We start from the raw sequence: 14254 nt of genomic DNA, 5'->3' as shown, positions 1-14254 counted from the left end.
TCTGGAAGTCTAAACCAAAACCCCCTACCAGTAATTTGCAGAGATATGCAACTGGTTTCTCAACAGCTAAGAAGACCACAGATCACGGGCCTAGATAAGCTTTGGCAGTCTACAATCTTATACACACATTATACTGTATATTAACATAGACTACGTTGACAAAGCACCACATGCAAAAAATGTTTTAGTCTGAAGTGCGTTTCAGCAGATTCCTATGGTTTTTTCTTTTAACTTTGACAGGCCACAAAGTGACAGCTGCCATGCGGTGACATGCTCTGCCTTCCAGTGTGCTGTGGTAAAATGCTACATGTCTATATTTTACCACAGCCCAAAGTACCCCCCAGCTGTGTTGCAGTGTGATCGGGGCACATAGAAAGCAATTGTTTTCTATGCACCCTAGCAGGGACTGTCATTTAATGCAGTAAAACACCATTCATTGCACTGTATGCGAATGGGCCCTCAGTAATGCTGTGCAATGTTTACTCAATATGTGCACAGTGCAGCGACCAATCAAATTTCATTAAAAGGAGGCCAAATATTAAAGTAGTTCTAAACTCAAAAGTATTTTTTTTTTTACTATACTGCATTCTCTGCATTACGGTAAAAAAAAAATTTGTGCCCATCTTCTCTCTCCCCCGTCCCTTTGCCTCTCCCCCTCCTTGGTCTCATAGGAGTCTCTGAAAGCAACGGAGGCCTTTGGCTCTTGCTGCTGTCAGTCACATCCTGTGAGGTGGGAGCAGGGCATGGCCGAGCTGCAATGTGTGTGTCTATTTGCACACACAGCCTGGCTCAGTGCCCCCTCAGTACACGGCTTGCGGAGGAGGCACTCGTAAGAAGGAGCGGACCGTGCCAGCGGGGTCTTCAGGTCTTCAGGAGAGGAGGTAAGAGGATGTACAGAGGAGGTATGTATAACATCTTTTTTATTTTAAATTTTAAAAAATGCCTTTACAGTCACTTTAAATTAATTTACAATGGGTTATTGCGTATTTCACATATTTACGTCATTGTTTTACCTGAATGCATTCCCTGCATTAAGATTAAAAAACAAAAAAAAAAAAAAACACTCCAATTGCATTTCTCCCCAATACCCCCAGTAAATGAACGAGCTGCTGTACCCTGCGATGTGTGTGCACAAACGCACAGCACTAGTGTGAAGTCTCAAATTCTCTTTGTATGTTATTAGTATAACATTCCTCTCCTATAATGCATTTATCTAGCAGGACATTGCTATTCTCAAACCACATTCAATCTGTGTGTACTCTAAAGAATGCTAGCTAGGAGCATATTTAAAGGTGTTAATTCACCTAACAGTTTGTGTTACAGTTGCACAATAACACCATTCTCTATACAGTTGGCTCCCCCTGCTGGTTAGTGGTCTATATTGATTTGCATTTTTTTAATACAATATTAGTTTTTTCTTTATAAATGCAATTAGAAAGTAGCATCTAATTATACTATCTGTACATATTGATCATGTATTTTGAAAAGCCACTGGGATGTTCCCATGCAATCTGTTAATGGCCTGCTTTGTTAGGCAAAGGTATGAATTTAGTACTATAATAAAATATAGGGACATATTTGTAAAGCAGTGAATATTTATTCAATAAATATTTACTGCATGTGTATCTTCCCACTTCACATGTTTTATATTTCAGTGGTTGATTCATCTGCAATGATTTTCTAGTGAATATCACATTCACTGCTTTATAAATATGCCTCTATCATTTAGCTCTACTTTTCTCAACTGGGGAAACACACAAGCCAGAGTTCACTCCAGAGTTTTAATAGGCCTTCGGAACAGAGCAGTGACAGATTGGTGGTCAGTGTAAGCAGAAGATCAATGTAAGGGGTCACTTTTATACTGAACACTAATGTAAGGGATCACTACAATTTTTGCTGTCCAAGTTTCTTTTTTTAGCCATTATTATGTTTCATATCATGGTTATTAGATAAACCCCATTCTTTATCCTTCGGCTTAAAACACTTCTCAAAGGTTTTGCAGGACAACTTCAATTGGTGAATGTTCCAACTAGAAATAATGCTCTGCTAGATCTACTAGTTATAAATAAAACAGCTCTGATTACAGATGTGGAAATAAGGGATAATTAAGGAAACAGTGATTACGGAGTAATTATGTTCAGTGTAAATTGTAGGAAAAGAAGGGACAAAGGATAGTATAAGAAAACGAAATATCTAAAGAGCCGACTTTTTTAAACTGCACTCCATACTGCAAGATATTAAATGGGATCAAATTCTAGAAATGATGAACACGGAGGAAAAATGGGAGTGCCACTTAAAGACCAGCCTCGTTTTGGATTTTAGGTGTTTACATGTTTAAAAGTTTTTTTTGCTAGAAAATTACTTAGAACCCCCAAACATATATTGTTTTTTTTCTAACACCCTAGAGAATAAAATGGCGGTCATTGCAATACTTTTTTTTGCACCGTATTTTGCGCAGCGGTCTTATAAGCGCACTTTTTTTGGAAAAAATTCACTTTTTTGAATAAAAAAATAAGACAACAGTAAAGTTAGCCCAATTTTTTTTATATTGTGAAATATAATGTTACGGCAAGTAAATTGATACCCAACATGTCATGCTTCAAAATTGCACCCGCTCGTGGAATGGCGTCAAACTTTTACCCTTAAAAATCTCCATAGGCGATGTTTAAAAAATTCTACAGGTTGCATGTTTTGCGTTACAGAGGAGGTCTAGGGCTAGGATTATTGCTCGTGCTCTACCGGTCGCGGTGACACCTCACATGTGTGGTTTGACCACCGTTCTCATATGCGGGCGCTACTCACGTATGCGTTCGCTTCTGTGCGCAAGCTCGTCTGGACAGGCCGCTTTAAAAAAAAACTTTCACTGTTTAAAAAAAAAAAAACAAATTTGAATCACTTTTATTCCTATTACAAGGAATGTAAACATCCCTTGTAATAGAAAAAAGCATGACAGGTCCTCTTAAATATGAGATCTGGGGTCAAAAAGTCCTCAGATCTCATATTTAGACTTTAATGCAAAAAAAAAAGAAAAAAGTCGTTTAAAAAAATGACACAAAAAATTGTGCCTTTAAGACAAGTGGGCGGAGCTGATGTAATGACGTCACTTCAGCTGTCCTATTGTATGGAGACGGGTGGGGGCCATCTTAGCCTCACTTGTCTCCATACTGAGGAAGTGACAGGTCCCGATCGCCTCCGCCGCTACCGATGGCTCCGGTAAGCGGCAGAGGGCGCGGGAGATTGGCGGGAGGGGGGGTGGCACCTCTCCCACCGCCGATAATGGTGATCTCGCGGCGAACCCGCCACAGAGACCACCATTATCGTGTACAGAACCGCCGGCCCTAAAGATGGATACCTCGGTTGTGGCAGCAGCTGCTGCCGTTATCGAGATATCCATCTTCAAAGTAATGATATATATACAGTGGCCGGTCGGTAAGTGGTTAAGAAAATATTAAATGACAGCATAAACCAGTACATTTCAATGGACAACAAATATAAAAGAGCTTAGGTAAACATGGGTAGCTAAACTTTTTAGCGTAAACAGGCATATAAAAGAAAAAATGGCCGAGGGGTCTTCATCAGCATTCCAACACAGCAAGGAATGCAGTAAGAAATGTAAGAGTTCAATCAGGGCGAATAAATAAATAGACCATTATTAAAATGTATAAACCATTATTTTTTTTAAAAAGCGAGGTCAGAGCATATTGGCTCCATAAAGGATGATCAGGAGAAGTTGTTTACAAATGACAAGGAAAAGGCAACTGTACTAAACACATTCTTTCCTCAGTTTCTACAAAGGAAAAGGAGCGGTATTAATAATCAAGAATTAATCCAAGAATTTGCTTATAAAAACAGTATCCTTCATAGTAATCCGCATGGATGTATGAAAGACCGTTCTTACCAGACCAACCTGTTACCGTTCTATGAGGAAATGAGTTGTCATCCAGATAAAGGAAGGCCTGTGAATGTGGTGCATCTGGATTTTGCCAAACCATTTAATACAGTTCCCCATAAATGCATAATTTACAAATTGAGGTCAGTTCGCATAGATGATAGTTTATGTGCCTCGATAGAAAATTGTTTGCAAGGATTCATCCAAAAGGTGGTTTTAAATGGTGTGTACTCAGAATGGTCTGGAGGCGTGAGCGGGTTACCCTAAGCCTTATTCATAAATTAGAGAGGTTGGCATAAATAGTTCAATCTCAGTGTTTTCTGCTGCTAAGCAGGGCAATAACTTCACAACAGAATACAGAAACTTTACACGAAGACCTCAATAATATAAAGGGATGGGCTACTACATGGGAAATGATGTAATGCACTTGGGCGCTAAAAATATGAATGCAAGTTACTCGTTTGGGAGAGAACCTTTGGGAAATCAAGGATGGAAAAAGATCCTGGGGGTCCTAGTAGATGACAGGCTCAGCAATAGCATGCAATGTCAACTTGCAGCAAGCAAAGCTAGCAGACTATTGTCATGCATTAAAAAGGGAATTTACTCAAGAGATAAGACTGGCTGTATCTTGAGTTTGGTGTCCAGTCCAGTTTTGGTGTCCAGTTCTGGAAGAATGTGCTGGAACTGGAGCGAGGCAACAAAGCTAATAATGGAACTGAAGGATCTCCACAATGAGAAACGACTACAAGCATTTAAATTATTCTCCCTGGAGAAGAGATGCTTAGGAGGAGATATAATAGCGATATACAAATCTCTCAATGGTGGTTCTAGCACAGAGAGAAAACTATTCAATCTCAAGTTGGTTTAGGACACGTGGCCACTCAGTGAAGTTGTACGAGAAGCGATTTAACCTTAAAGTGGTTGTAAAGGCAGAAGATTTTTTTATCTTAATGTATTCTGTGCATTGAGATAAAAAACCTTCTGTGTGCAGCAGCTCCCCTAATACTTACATGAGCCCCATCTCGATCCAGCGATTTCCACAAGTGTCTCGACTGTCCATGACTCTCTCTCCTAATTGGCTGAGAGACAGCTGCATCGCCATTGGCTCCTGCTGCTGTCAATCAAAGTCGGCCAATGAGGAAAGAGGGGATGGGACTGAACCGTGGCTCCATGTCTTAATGGATACACGGAGCTGCGGCTCGGTTCTGGTGCCCCCATAGCAAGCTGCTTGCTATGGGGGCACTGAACAGGAGGGAGGGGCCAGCCGGGATCTGAGCTGCTTTGTGCAAAACCACTACACAGAGCAGGCAAGTATACCAGATTTGTTATTTTTATAGAAAAAAAAAACAAGACTTAAGTATCACTTTAAAACTGCTTAAGGGGTTCTTCACCGTCAGAGCAGTAAGCCGCAAGGATGTAGAATTCCTTTTCACAGTTGGTGGTGTTAGCAAGGAGTGTCAATAATTAAACAAAAAAAAAAACTTAGGTGGGCATCTTAGCAAGCACAATATACAGGGATATGGGAAATGGTATTGACATAAATACAGGCTGAACTGGTGTCTTTATTCAACCTTACCATCTATGTCTACCACTCACTGATTAGACTTTTTTGCCATGAGCTTGTAGGTCTCATAATATTGGGGGTTCCCTGAAATCTGAAAACATTTTTAAGGCCTTCCCCATGGTAAAAGGTTTGGGAAAGGCTGGTTTATATGTTGGGTTACATAACCGGTATGAGCAAAATTTGAGTGCAGCTGGTACAACACATTACCTGCCCTGAGCTGCTCATATGTTTGTGCTGACAAACAAGTTTGAATCTTGTCTTATGTCTAGTGTTCCTCTTCTGTCCCTTCCTAGGTGATACGTTCTGCAGCAGACTGGTCAGCAGGTATAAAGTACCATGAAGAGTCCATTCACAATGCATACATCCACGTAATCGAAAACAGCAAGCACTACGTATACATTGAGGTATGAGAAAATACAGAATGGCTGCAATTTGAACTGTAATTGTGATGCATGACATAACCTACTAAAAGGGATTGTGATTGCCTAAATTGACAGTGCTGTGTGCTATTTTAAAATTGTGTCTTCTAACCAATCTAAATAACCTGGAACAAATCTCACTTGAAAATTGGGTCAAAACCTAAAAGGTAAACGTGGCAAACCTAACAGCAGTCAGTCTAATAGTAAACAAAACTGGTATATGCATATCCTAAAAGATTTAAAGCTGAAATCCAAGTTTCCTGTAAATTTAAATATTTCATTTGGGCAAATCTTTCCCCAGCTATGTTGAGCCAGAAAGCCTGGGTTTGTCAGACAGGCCAAAGTTTGCAGTACCATAGGGAATAAGATGCATGTGTTCCCAGACAAGCCTAAAGACAAAGATAAGCAGTGTGGTAAAAAAAGAATAATGAGCATGAGACAATTCTCTGGGATAGTCCACAGAGCAGAGGTTTGGAGCAGATGGGCAAAAATAGAAACCTGGAACGAAATGTCAGACAAGTGTTGAGACCGAGCTATGGGTTTTGAATACTCTTGGGGACTTGACAGACAAACAGCAGGAATTGGACACATGATCACATAGACGGGCACCTTATTGAAAGTAATCTAAATACTGCAACAGGCAACTGGAGTGTGACCCCACAATCCTTTAAATGAGCACTGCTCAGTCAAACAGTAGGCTTCTCTGCATAGTCTCATATGCACACCACACAAGAGAGGTTAAACAGAGCAAGTTTGCTAACGCAGGGTTAAAGAATTGGAGCCAGGAATGCGGGAAGCGTTAGATTTGATCACAGGAGAGTGAGTAATCAAAAGCAGAAATAGTTGGTCAAAAGTACCCAGGGAAAGACTGGATGAGTAGCAGGGGATATACTGTATGTATCCAAAAAAGCCAGAAGAAACAACAGAGCCCCAGAAAGGACAGGAGGACCTGGATATGACAGCAGGAACACAAAGCCACAATCAAACATCCAGGGATGGACCAGCAGATTGCAAACTGATAGATAACCTCTCAACAAATGAGTAATCAGGATGAACATTGGACAAACATCTGATCAATAAACCACCAACAGGTGGACTACCAATGATCAGCCTAAAAACAAGTGAACTTACTCACTTGTGCAGGCAAGTGAGAAACATATTCTCTCTACAGAATATTAAGCCAATATCAAACAACATGTTCTAGAAAGGTTTTCCTTTTTATCCAGTATAAAACTTTGCCACATCAAACATATAGCATCAATGCTTTGAAATACAACTATTGCTAAGAAAATTGAAAATGTGGGAATTGGTTAGGGATCCTGCTCAATCACTTGTGTGAACAAAACCTCTGTGGGATGCAGCTTTAGGCTGGATTCACACCTATGCATTTTTAGTGCTTTTTGCATTTTGCAGATTTGCACTACAGTCCATTTAACATGATTTCTTATGGAACACGTTCTGTAGTGCAAAAAGTACTAAAAATGCATAGGTGTGAATCCAGCTTCACAACCAATCTTTTACGGCTAATACAAGGTTTCCTCTTTCTTTGTTTGTATTTAATCCTCTGTACATCTGTCTTTTTCTTTGTCCACCATTCTCTCTCTGTTTCACTCTCTATTATTATCTCAAAACCTTTCTGTATCTCTCTTGTCTCCCCTTCTTTCCCTTTCTCTCACTATTCTATTTCCTCACCTTTATTACTCTCATCTTCTGTTTCTTCTTTCTATTCTCTCTATTACCCCTTTCTCAATCTTTCTTTTCCCACTTTCTCTGCACGGTTGTTTCACTATCTTCTTCTCCCTTCTATGTACCCCTATCTTTTTCTATTCTCCTTTTCCATTCTACGCTCCCATGTTTTATACTTTCTTTTTTTTTAAATATTCCTTTTTACCAGAACCAGTTCTTTATCAGCTGTTCTGACAACAAAGTTGTGTTTAACAAGATTGGTGACACCATCGCTCAAAGAATCATCAAAGCTCACAGGTAAATGTTTATGTATCCTGTCACCTAATTAACAGTACACTTACACCATAAATAAGCTAACGATTGCTGCCTAATTCATTAAAGATTTATTAGCTGGCAACTTATAAGTGCAGCAAATCATAACTACCAACCACAATACATTCTACTAAGGTCAGACCAGTCCAAGATTTATTTGGATTGGTTGATGGGGATTACTGCACTTGAAGGCATTGTACTCTTTCAAAATGTTTTTGTTTTAAATAGGTATTCGTATAATTATATTCCACATGCTCTTTGTTTGCCTTACCTTAAACCACTTGACCAGTGAAAGATTTAACCACCTTAATGACCAGGCCATTTTTTTTTTCTTTTTGGCACTGCGTTACTTTAACTGACAATTTTGCGGTCATGCAATGCTGTACACAAATGAAATGTATATAATTTTTTTCCCCACAAATAGAGATTTCGTTTCGTGGTATTTGATCACCACTACGTTTTTTGTTTTTTATTTTTAATTTTTTGCGCTATAAACGAAAAAAGACTAAAAATTTGGAAAAGAAAAACAATATTTTTTACTTTCTGCTAGAAAACATATTCCATATGTAAAAATCAAATTTCTTCATAAATTTAGGCCAAAATGTATTCTGCTACATATTTTTGATTAAAAAAAAATCTCAAGTGTATATTGATTTATGCATATGTTATAGCGTCTACAAACTATGGTATATATAATGGGATTTTTATTTATACTAGTAATGGCGGCGACTTATAGCAGGTCTGTGATAGCAGTCTGACACTAACTGACACTTTGTGGGAATCAGTAACACTAATACTGTGATCAGTGCTAAAAATTTGCACGGTCACTGTACTAATGACACTGGCTGGGAATGGGGTTAACATCTAGGGTGATCAAAGAGTTAAATGTGTGCCTTAGTGTTTTGTGTTTACTGTGAGGTGCTTTTACTAAGGGATGCACATGCCCACTGACAGGACAGAGCTCTGTTTAACCACTTCTCGCAAAACGACATACCCGTAGGTCAGTACTTTGACGCTAAATACTGGGGGCTACGGCAGAAGCTAGCTGCCATAACCCGGTATTTTCAGGAACACCGTGCATTTCTATTTCAAATAAAAGTGGTCTCCACTGCGTTTTCACCCTGAGATCCATTTAATCAGCGGTAGCGGAAGAGGTGCTCACCCCCCTCCCGCCGCTCCCTGGTCGTCTCTGCCGCTTACCGGACCCGCCGGTAGCGACGGAGACTATCGTGTCCTTTCCCGTGAATGCCTGGCTGCCGAGTGAGGGGAAGATGGCCCCCGCTTGGCTCCATCGCATGGGAGGGCGGAAGTGACGTCAAACGTCACTTCCGCCCACCATAGCTCTTAAAGGAGACTTTTTTTTTTTTTTTAAATTACATTTTAGTGTAAATATGAGATCTGTGGTCTTTTTGACCCCAGATCTCATATTTAAGAGGTCCTGTCATGCTTTTTTTTTTCTATTACAAGGGATGTTTACATTCCTTGGAATAGGAATAAAAGTGCCCCAATTTTTTTTTAAAAAGGCTGTCAAAATAAAAAATAAAACGTAAAATAAAAAAAAAAATTTAAGCGCCCCGTCCCGACGAGCTCGCACGCAGAAGTGAACGCATACGTGAGTAGCACCCGCATATGAAAACGGTGTTCAAGCCACACATGTGAGGTATTGCCGCGATCATTCGAGTGAGAGCAATAATTCTAGCCCTAGAACTCCTCTATAACTCAAAACTGGTAACCTGTAGACCTTTTTAAACATCATCGCCTATGGAGATTTTTAAGGGTAAAAAATTGTCGCCATTCCACGAGCGAGCACAATTTTGAAGCGTGACATGTTGGGGATCAATTTACTCGGTATAACATTATCTTACACAATATAAAAAAAAATTGGGCTAACTTCACTGTTGTCTTATTTTTTAATTCAAAAAAGTGTATTCTTTCCAAAAAAAGTACGCTTGTAAGACCACTGCACAATTACAGTATGACAGAAAGTATTGCAACGACCGCTATTTTATTCTCTAGGCTGTTAGAATAAATAAATTATATATATAATTATATAATCATATGTATGTGTATACGTATGTATGTTTGGGAGTTCAAATGAATTTTCTAGCAAAAAAAACAAATTTTAACTTGTAAACAAGTGTCAAAAAGAGGCTCGGTCCTTAAGTGGTTAAATTGACAGTGCTCTGTCCAGTCTTGTCTTCCTCCTCGCCGAACAACGGATGCCAACGGTCAATCGTTAGCCGACACCCGCTGTTCGAGAGGGAGGGAAGATATCTTCTTGTTCCGGGCTACACAGCATCCAGGGTATGCCTTGCCATTTCCTCTGTGTTGCATCTCAAATGTGGGAGTGTTAATGTGATGAAAATGCATCTCTTCCAGCATGATGATTTCTCTGCTTGTTTGTGTGTCACATTTAATTACTGTTTAGCTCTCACCTGCAGAGCACTAGACTGAGAGACTAGGGGATTGTGGGATATATAGTTTCTTTACAGGAAATTTGACAACAGAGGACATGCATTGACCTGTGCAGTGCCATGCCACATGCCTCATGTTGAACACAAAAGTAAATCTTCACATTCCTGTGTCAGAAGTTTCTAAAATATACTGTACATACAAGGCAACCAATGACACTATATAACTACATGATCAATTCACATTTATGCAGGTGAAATACACAAGGTGCAAGTACAAAGGTTTATAATGCCTTTAGAAATAAGAGCACCTTACTGAATGTGGCTTTCATAGCATAAAACAGTCGTTTTTGCCCATTATGTGTGCTTCATTAGGGTTGGTAAAGTATAACTAAAGGCAAAACCTTTTTATTTTTTTTCGCTTTGGAGAAGAGTGGGAAGGGGCTCAGTTTTTTTTTATTTTTTTTTTATTATTATTTCTGTCTGTGCCTTTTGTTAATATTTGTCCTGTTTTCCATTATCCATGAGAGTTAAGAAAATCCCATATTTTGGGTTGTCCCCCAGAAAAGTAATAGAGGGGAAATCTTCCAATGGGGACACAAGTTCTGGTGACCTGGGGGACCCCAATTGAGTCCCTTAATTTGCAGGGATTTCCTTTCACTTTCTGTTTGGCAATAAGACGGGAAGTGAAGGAAAATCTCTGAAATGGGACACAGACGGAGAAAAAAAATAGAACCAGGGTTGTAACCCCCCTTACTCTATATAAAATGGAAAAAATACGTTTTTGACTATGATTCTACTTTAAGCTGTTTGCTGAATTGGGAAGTAGCCATCTCCTTGATGCCTGTTGGCCCATCCTGTTTCCAGGGAATTTTGGGAACCGCAAATCCTTTGGTGTGCAATATTGGGAGTTTGCAACCAAAGCCTGCTTGTTTGCTGTCTGGTTTACCTCTACCTGTTACCTGTGCCTCCCTATTGGTCATTACCACCACCAAATTATTTCATATTCTAGCACCTGTTTGGGTTTCCTTAGATGCTGCTCTGGAAAAAGCTTTGACTGTGCATGCAGAGACGGGCCTGCTATCCAACACTGAGCACTAATGTATTTAACAAAGTCACAGTTACACTTTAGGCACAATAGGCTTGATTAAAAAAGCTTTAACCCACAAATACATTTCTTTACTGTAGTAATCTACTCTTGGGGTCACCATACAAGTTACAATAATATGTTAATATGAGGACCCACCTAATCTAAGTAATTTGTATACAGTCAGACAGGCCCTTTGACTACTTTGTTTTTGGTATATCTAAAGAAAATTGTACAATCAGATTGTAATGTGTGTGGTGAGCTTTACTGGACTTAACTGCCTTGTTTTTGAAAATATCCCTATCCTGGTGTCTTAGTTTTCTGAGTTGAGCCCATTAGCCTTAAAATAATAAATTGAATTCTTTACGCTAAATATTAACAATCTGTCGACGTAGTAAGATCTGTTAATTAGGGGATATGTGGAACAGCATAGAACGCAGCTACCTCAATAAAAAAAAACAAAAAGTGCTACTGTACAGAAGTGTCATTAGGTGTTCTATGTTCTGTCTTGCAGGGAAAACCAAAGGTATCGAGTGTATGTCATCACTCCGCTCCTCCCTGGGTTTGAAGGAGACATTTCAACTGGAGGAGGGAGTGCCTTGCAGGCTGTCATGCATTTCAACTACAGGTAATACAAAGCATACAAATTCACTTTACACTAGGAAAACAATATGTTCATGAAATTGCTGCATTGTTAAAAAAATATTGATGCTTTCATTTAAAAGTAAAACTTGATTGTATTTTTTTGTACAAAAAAAGTGCTAGCCAGTTTAATTTGGGCTTAGTTAGGTCCCATTCGCACTGAGTTTTAGGTGCAGTGCGTTAATATCGTGCTTGCTGTGTCTCTTATGTGCTTTTGTGCTTTTATAAAAATGTGTGTGTGTGTGTGTGTGTGTGTATGTATGTATGTATGTATGTATGTATGTATATATATATATATATATATATATATATATATATATATATATATATACATACATACATACAGTGGGGACGGAAAGTATTCAGACCCCCTTAAATGTTTCACTCTTTGTTTTATGGAAAACCAGGCACTGCTCATCACCTCACAGTTGGTATAAAAAAAATAATTCTCCAACTTTAAGATAATCATTTTGTTACTTTGCATAAAATGAAGACACTATTTTTGTTTTATTCCGCTGTAAGTACGGCTTATAACATCTAAGTAAAAGATTTTAACACCGTGTCTGAAAAAATAAAAATAATTTCAAAAACAGAATCACTGAGTTGGAAAAGATCACCCCCTCCTAAAAATGACTTATAAACTCATTAAAGCCACTTGACTTTTAACTGTGATCAGCTGTGGTCATTTTGATTAGCTCAGCATTAAAAGAGCTTTCCTGAAGCATTTCAGTACCCGTTAGTGCATCTGAAGCAAACAATCAACTATGGGTGGCAAGGCACTGTCAAAATATCTATGGAATAAAGTTGTGGACAGGCACAGGTCAGGAGATACTTACCAAAAAAAAAAATCAAGGCTTTATCAATGCCTAGAAGCACAGTGAAGTCTATTATTAAGAAGTGGAAGGTGTTTGGTACAATACAGACCCTCCCTGTATCAGAACGTCGCTCCAAACTGGATGAAAGAACCAAGAGGAAACTGGTCAGAGAGGCTACCAAGAGGTATACAGCAACTCTGAAGCAGGAATTCATGTCAGAATGGCCATTGTGTGCATGTGACAACAATAACACAAATTCTCCACAAATGTGGCTTGTATGGGAGGGTTGCAAGGAAAAAGCTACTCCTCAAGAAAGGCACATACAGTGCTTGCCAAAACACACCTTGAAGATTGAGGCCACATGGAAAAAGGTGTTGTGGTCAGATGAGACTAAAATTGAAATATTTGACCTCAGCACCAATATGTCTGGCAGAAATACAGTACAGCTCACTATCCAAATCACACTATTTCTACAGTAAAGTATGGAGGTTACAATATCCTGTTATGGGGGTGCTTCTCTGCCGCAGGGACTGGAGCACTTGTCAGGATGGAAGTAAAAATAGATGGGACAAAATACCGTCTCATTTTTGAAGAAAATCTCCTGCCCTCTGCCAGAAAGCTGTCAATGGAAAGGTGGTTTACCTTCCAATATGACAATGACCAAAAGCACACAGCAACAATTACCACACAGTGGTTGAAGGAGAAAAAGGTGAATGTCCTTGGATGGCCTAGTCAAAGCCCAGACTTAAACCCTATTTGAAATCTGTGGAATGACTTGAAGCAGTCCACAAATGGTCACCATAAAATTTAACTGAACTTGAGCAGGTCTGCAAAGAAGAGTTGCCAAATATTGCAAAGTTAGCAGTGACATATCCCAACAAACTACAGGCTATATTTAACCATTTCAGCCCCAGAAGATTTGGCTGCTCAATGACCAGGCCATTTTTTGCGATACGGCACTGCGTCCCTTTAACTGACAATTACGCGGTGGTGCGACGCTGTACCCAAGAATCCCCACAAATAGAGCTTTCTTTTGGTGGTATTTGATCACCTCTGCAGTTTTTATTTTTTGCGCTATAAACAAAAAAGAGACAATTTTGAAAAAACACAATATCTTTTACTTTGCTATAATAAATATATAGAATTTTTTCCTCAGTTTAGGCCAATCTGTATTCTTTTACATATTTTTGGTAATAAAAATCGCAATAAGCGTATATTGATTGGTTTGCGCAAAAGTTATAGCGTCTACAAAATAGGGGATAGATTTATGGCATTTTTATTTATTATTATTTTTTTACTAGTAACGGAGGCGATCTGCGATTTTTATCGGGACTGCGATATTGCGGTGGATAAATTGGACACTTTTGACACAATTTTGGGACCATTGACAATTATACAGCGATCCGTGCTATAAAAATGCACTGTTTAC

At 39.1% G+C, this 14254-nt stretch overlaps 1 protein-coding gene across 2 annotated transcripts in view; it reads left to right on the top strand.

Moving 5' to 3' along the window:
- PLD1 (phospholipase D1) overlaps positions 1-14254 on the top strand; it is a 240044-nt gene that overhangs the window by 160428 nt on the left and 65362 nt on the right. For both annotated transcript variants that reach the window (XM_073626226.1, XM_073626227.1), the window contains exons 19-21: positions 5747-5857; positions 7767-7855; positions 11883-11996. In XM_073626226.1, the coding sequence (XP_073482327.1) occupies positions 5747-5857; positions 7767-7855; positions 11883-11996 (314 nt within the window). The remainder of the gene's footprint in view (positions 1-5746; positions 5858-7766; positions 7856-11882; positions 11997-14254) is intronic.

The sequence above is a fragment of the Aquarana catesbeiana genome, linkage group LG04, assembly GCF_042186555.1.
Source record: "Aquarana catesbeiana isolate 2022-GZ linkage group LG04, ASM4218655v1, whole genome shotgun sequence".
NCBI lineage: Eukaryota > Metazoa > Chordata > Amphibia > Anura > Ranidae > Aquarana > Aquarana catesbeiana.
Note: the sequence above shows the minus strand (reverse complement) of the source record. Positions and strands in the feature narration are given on the sequence as shown.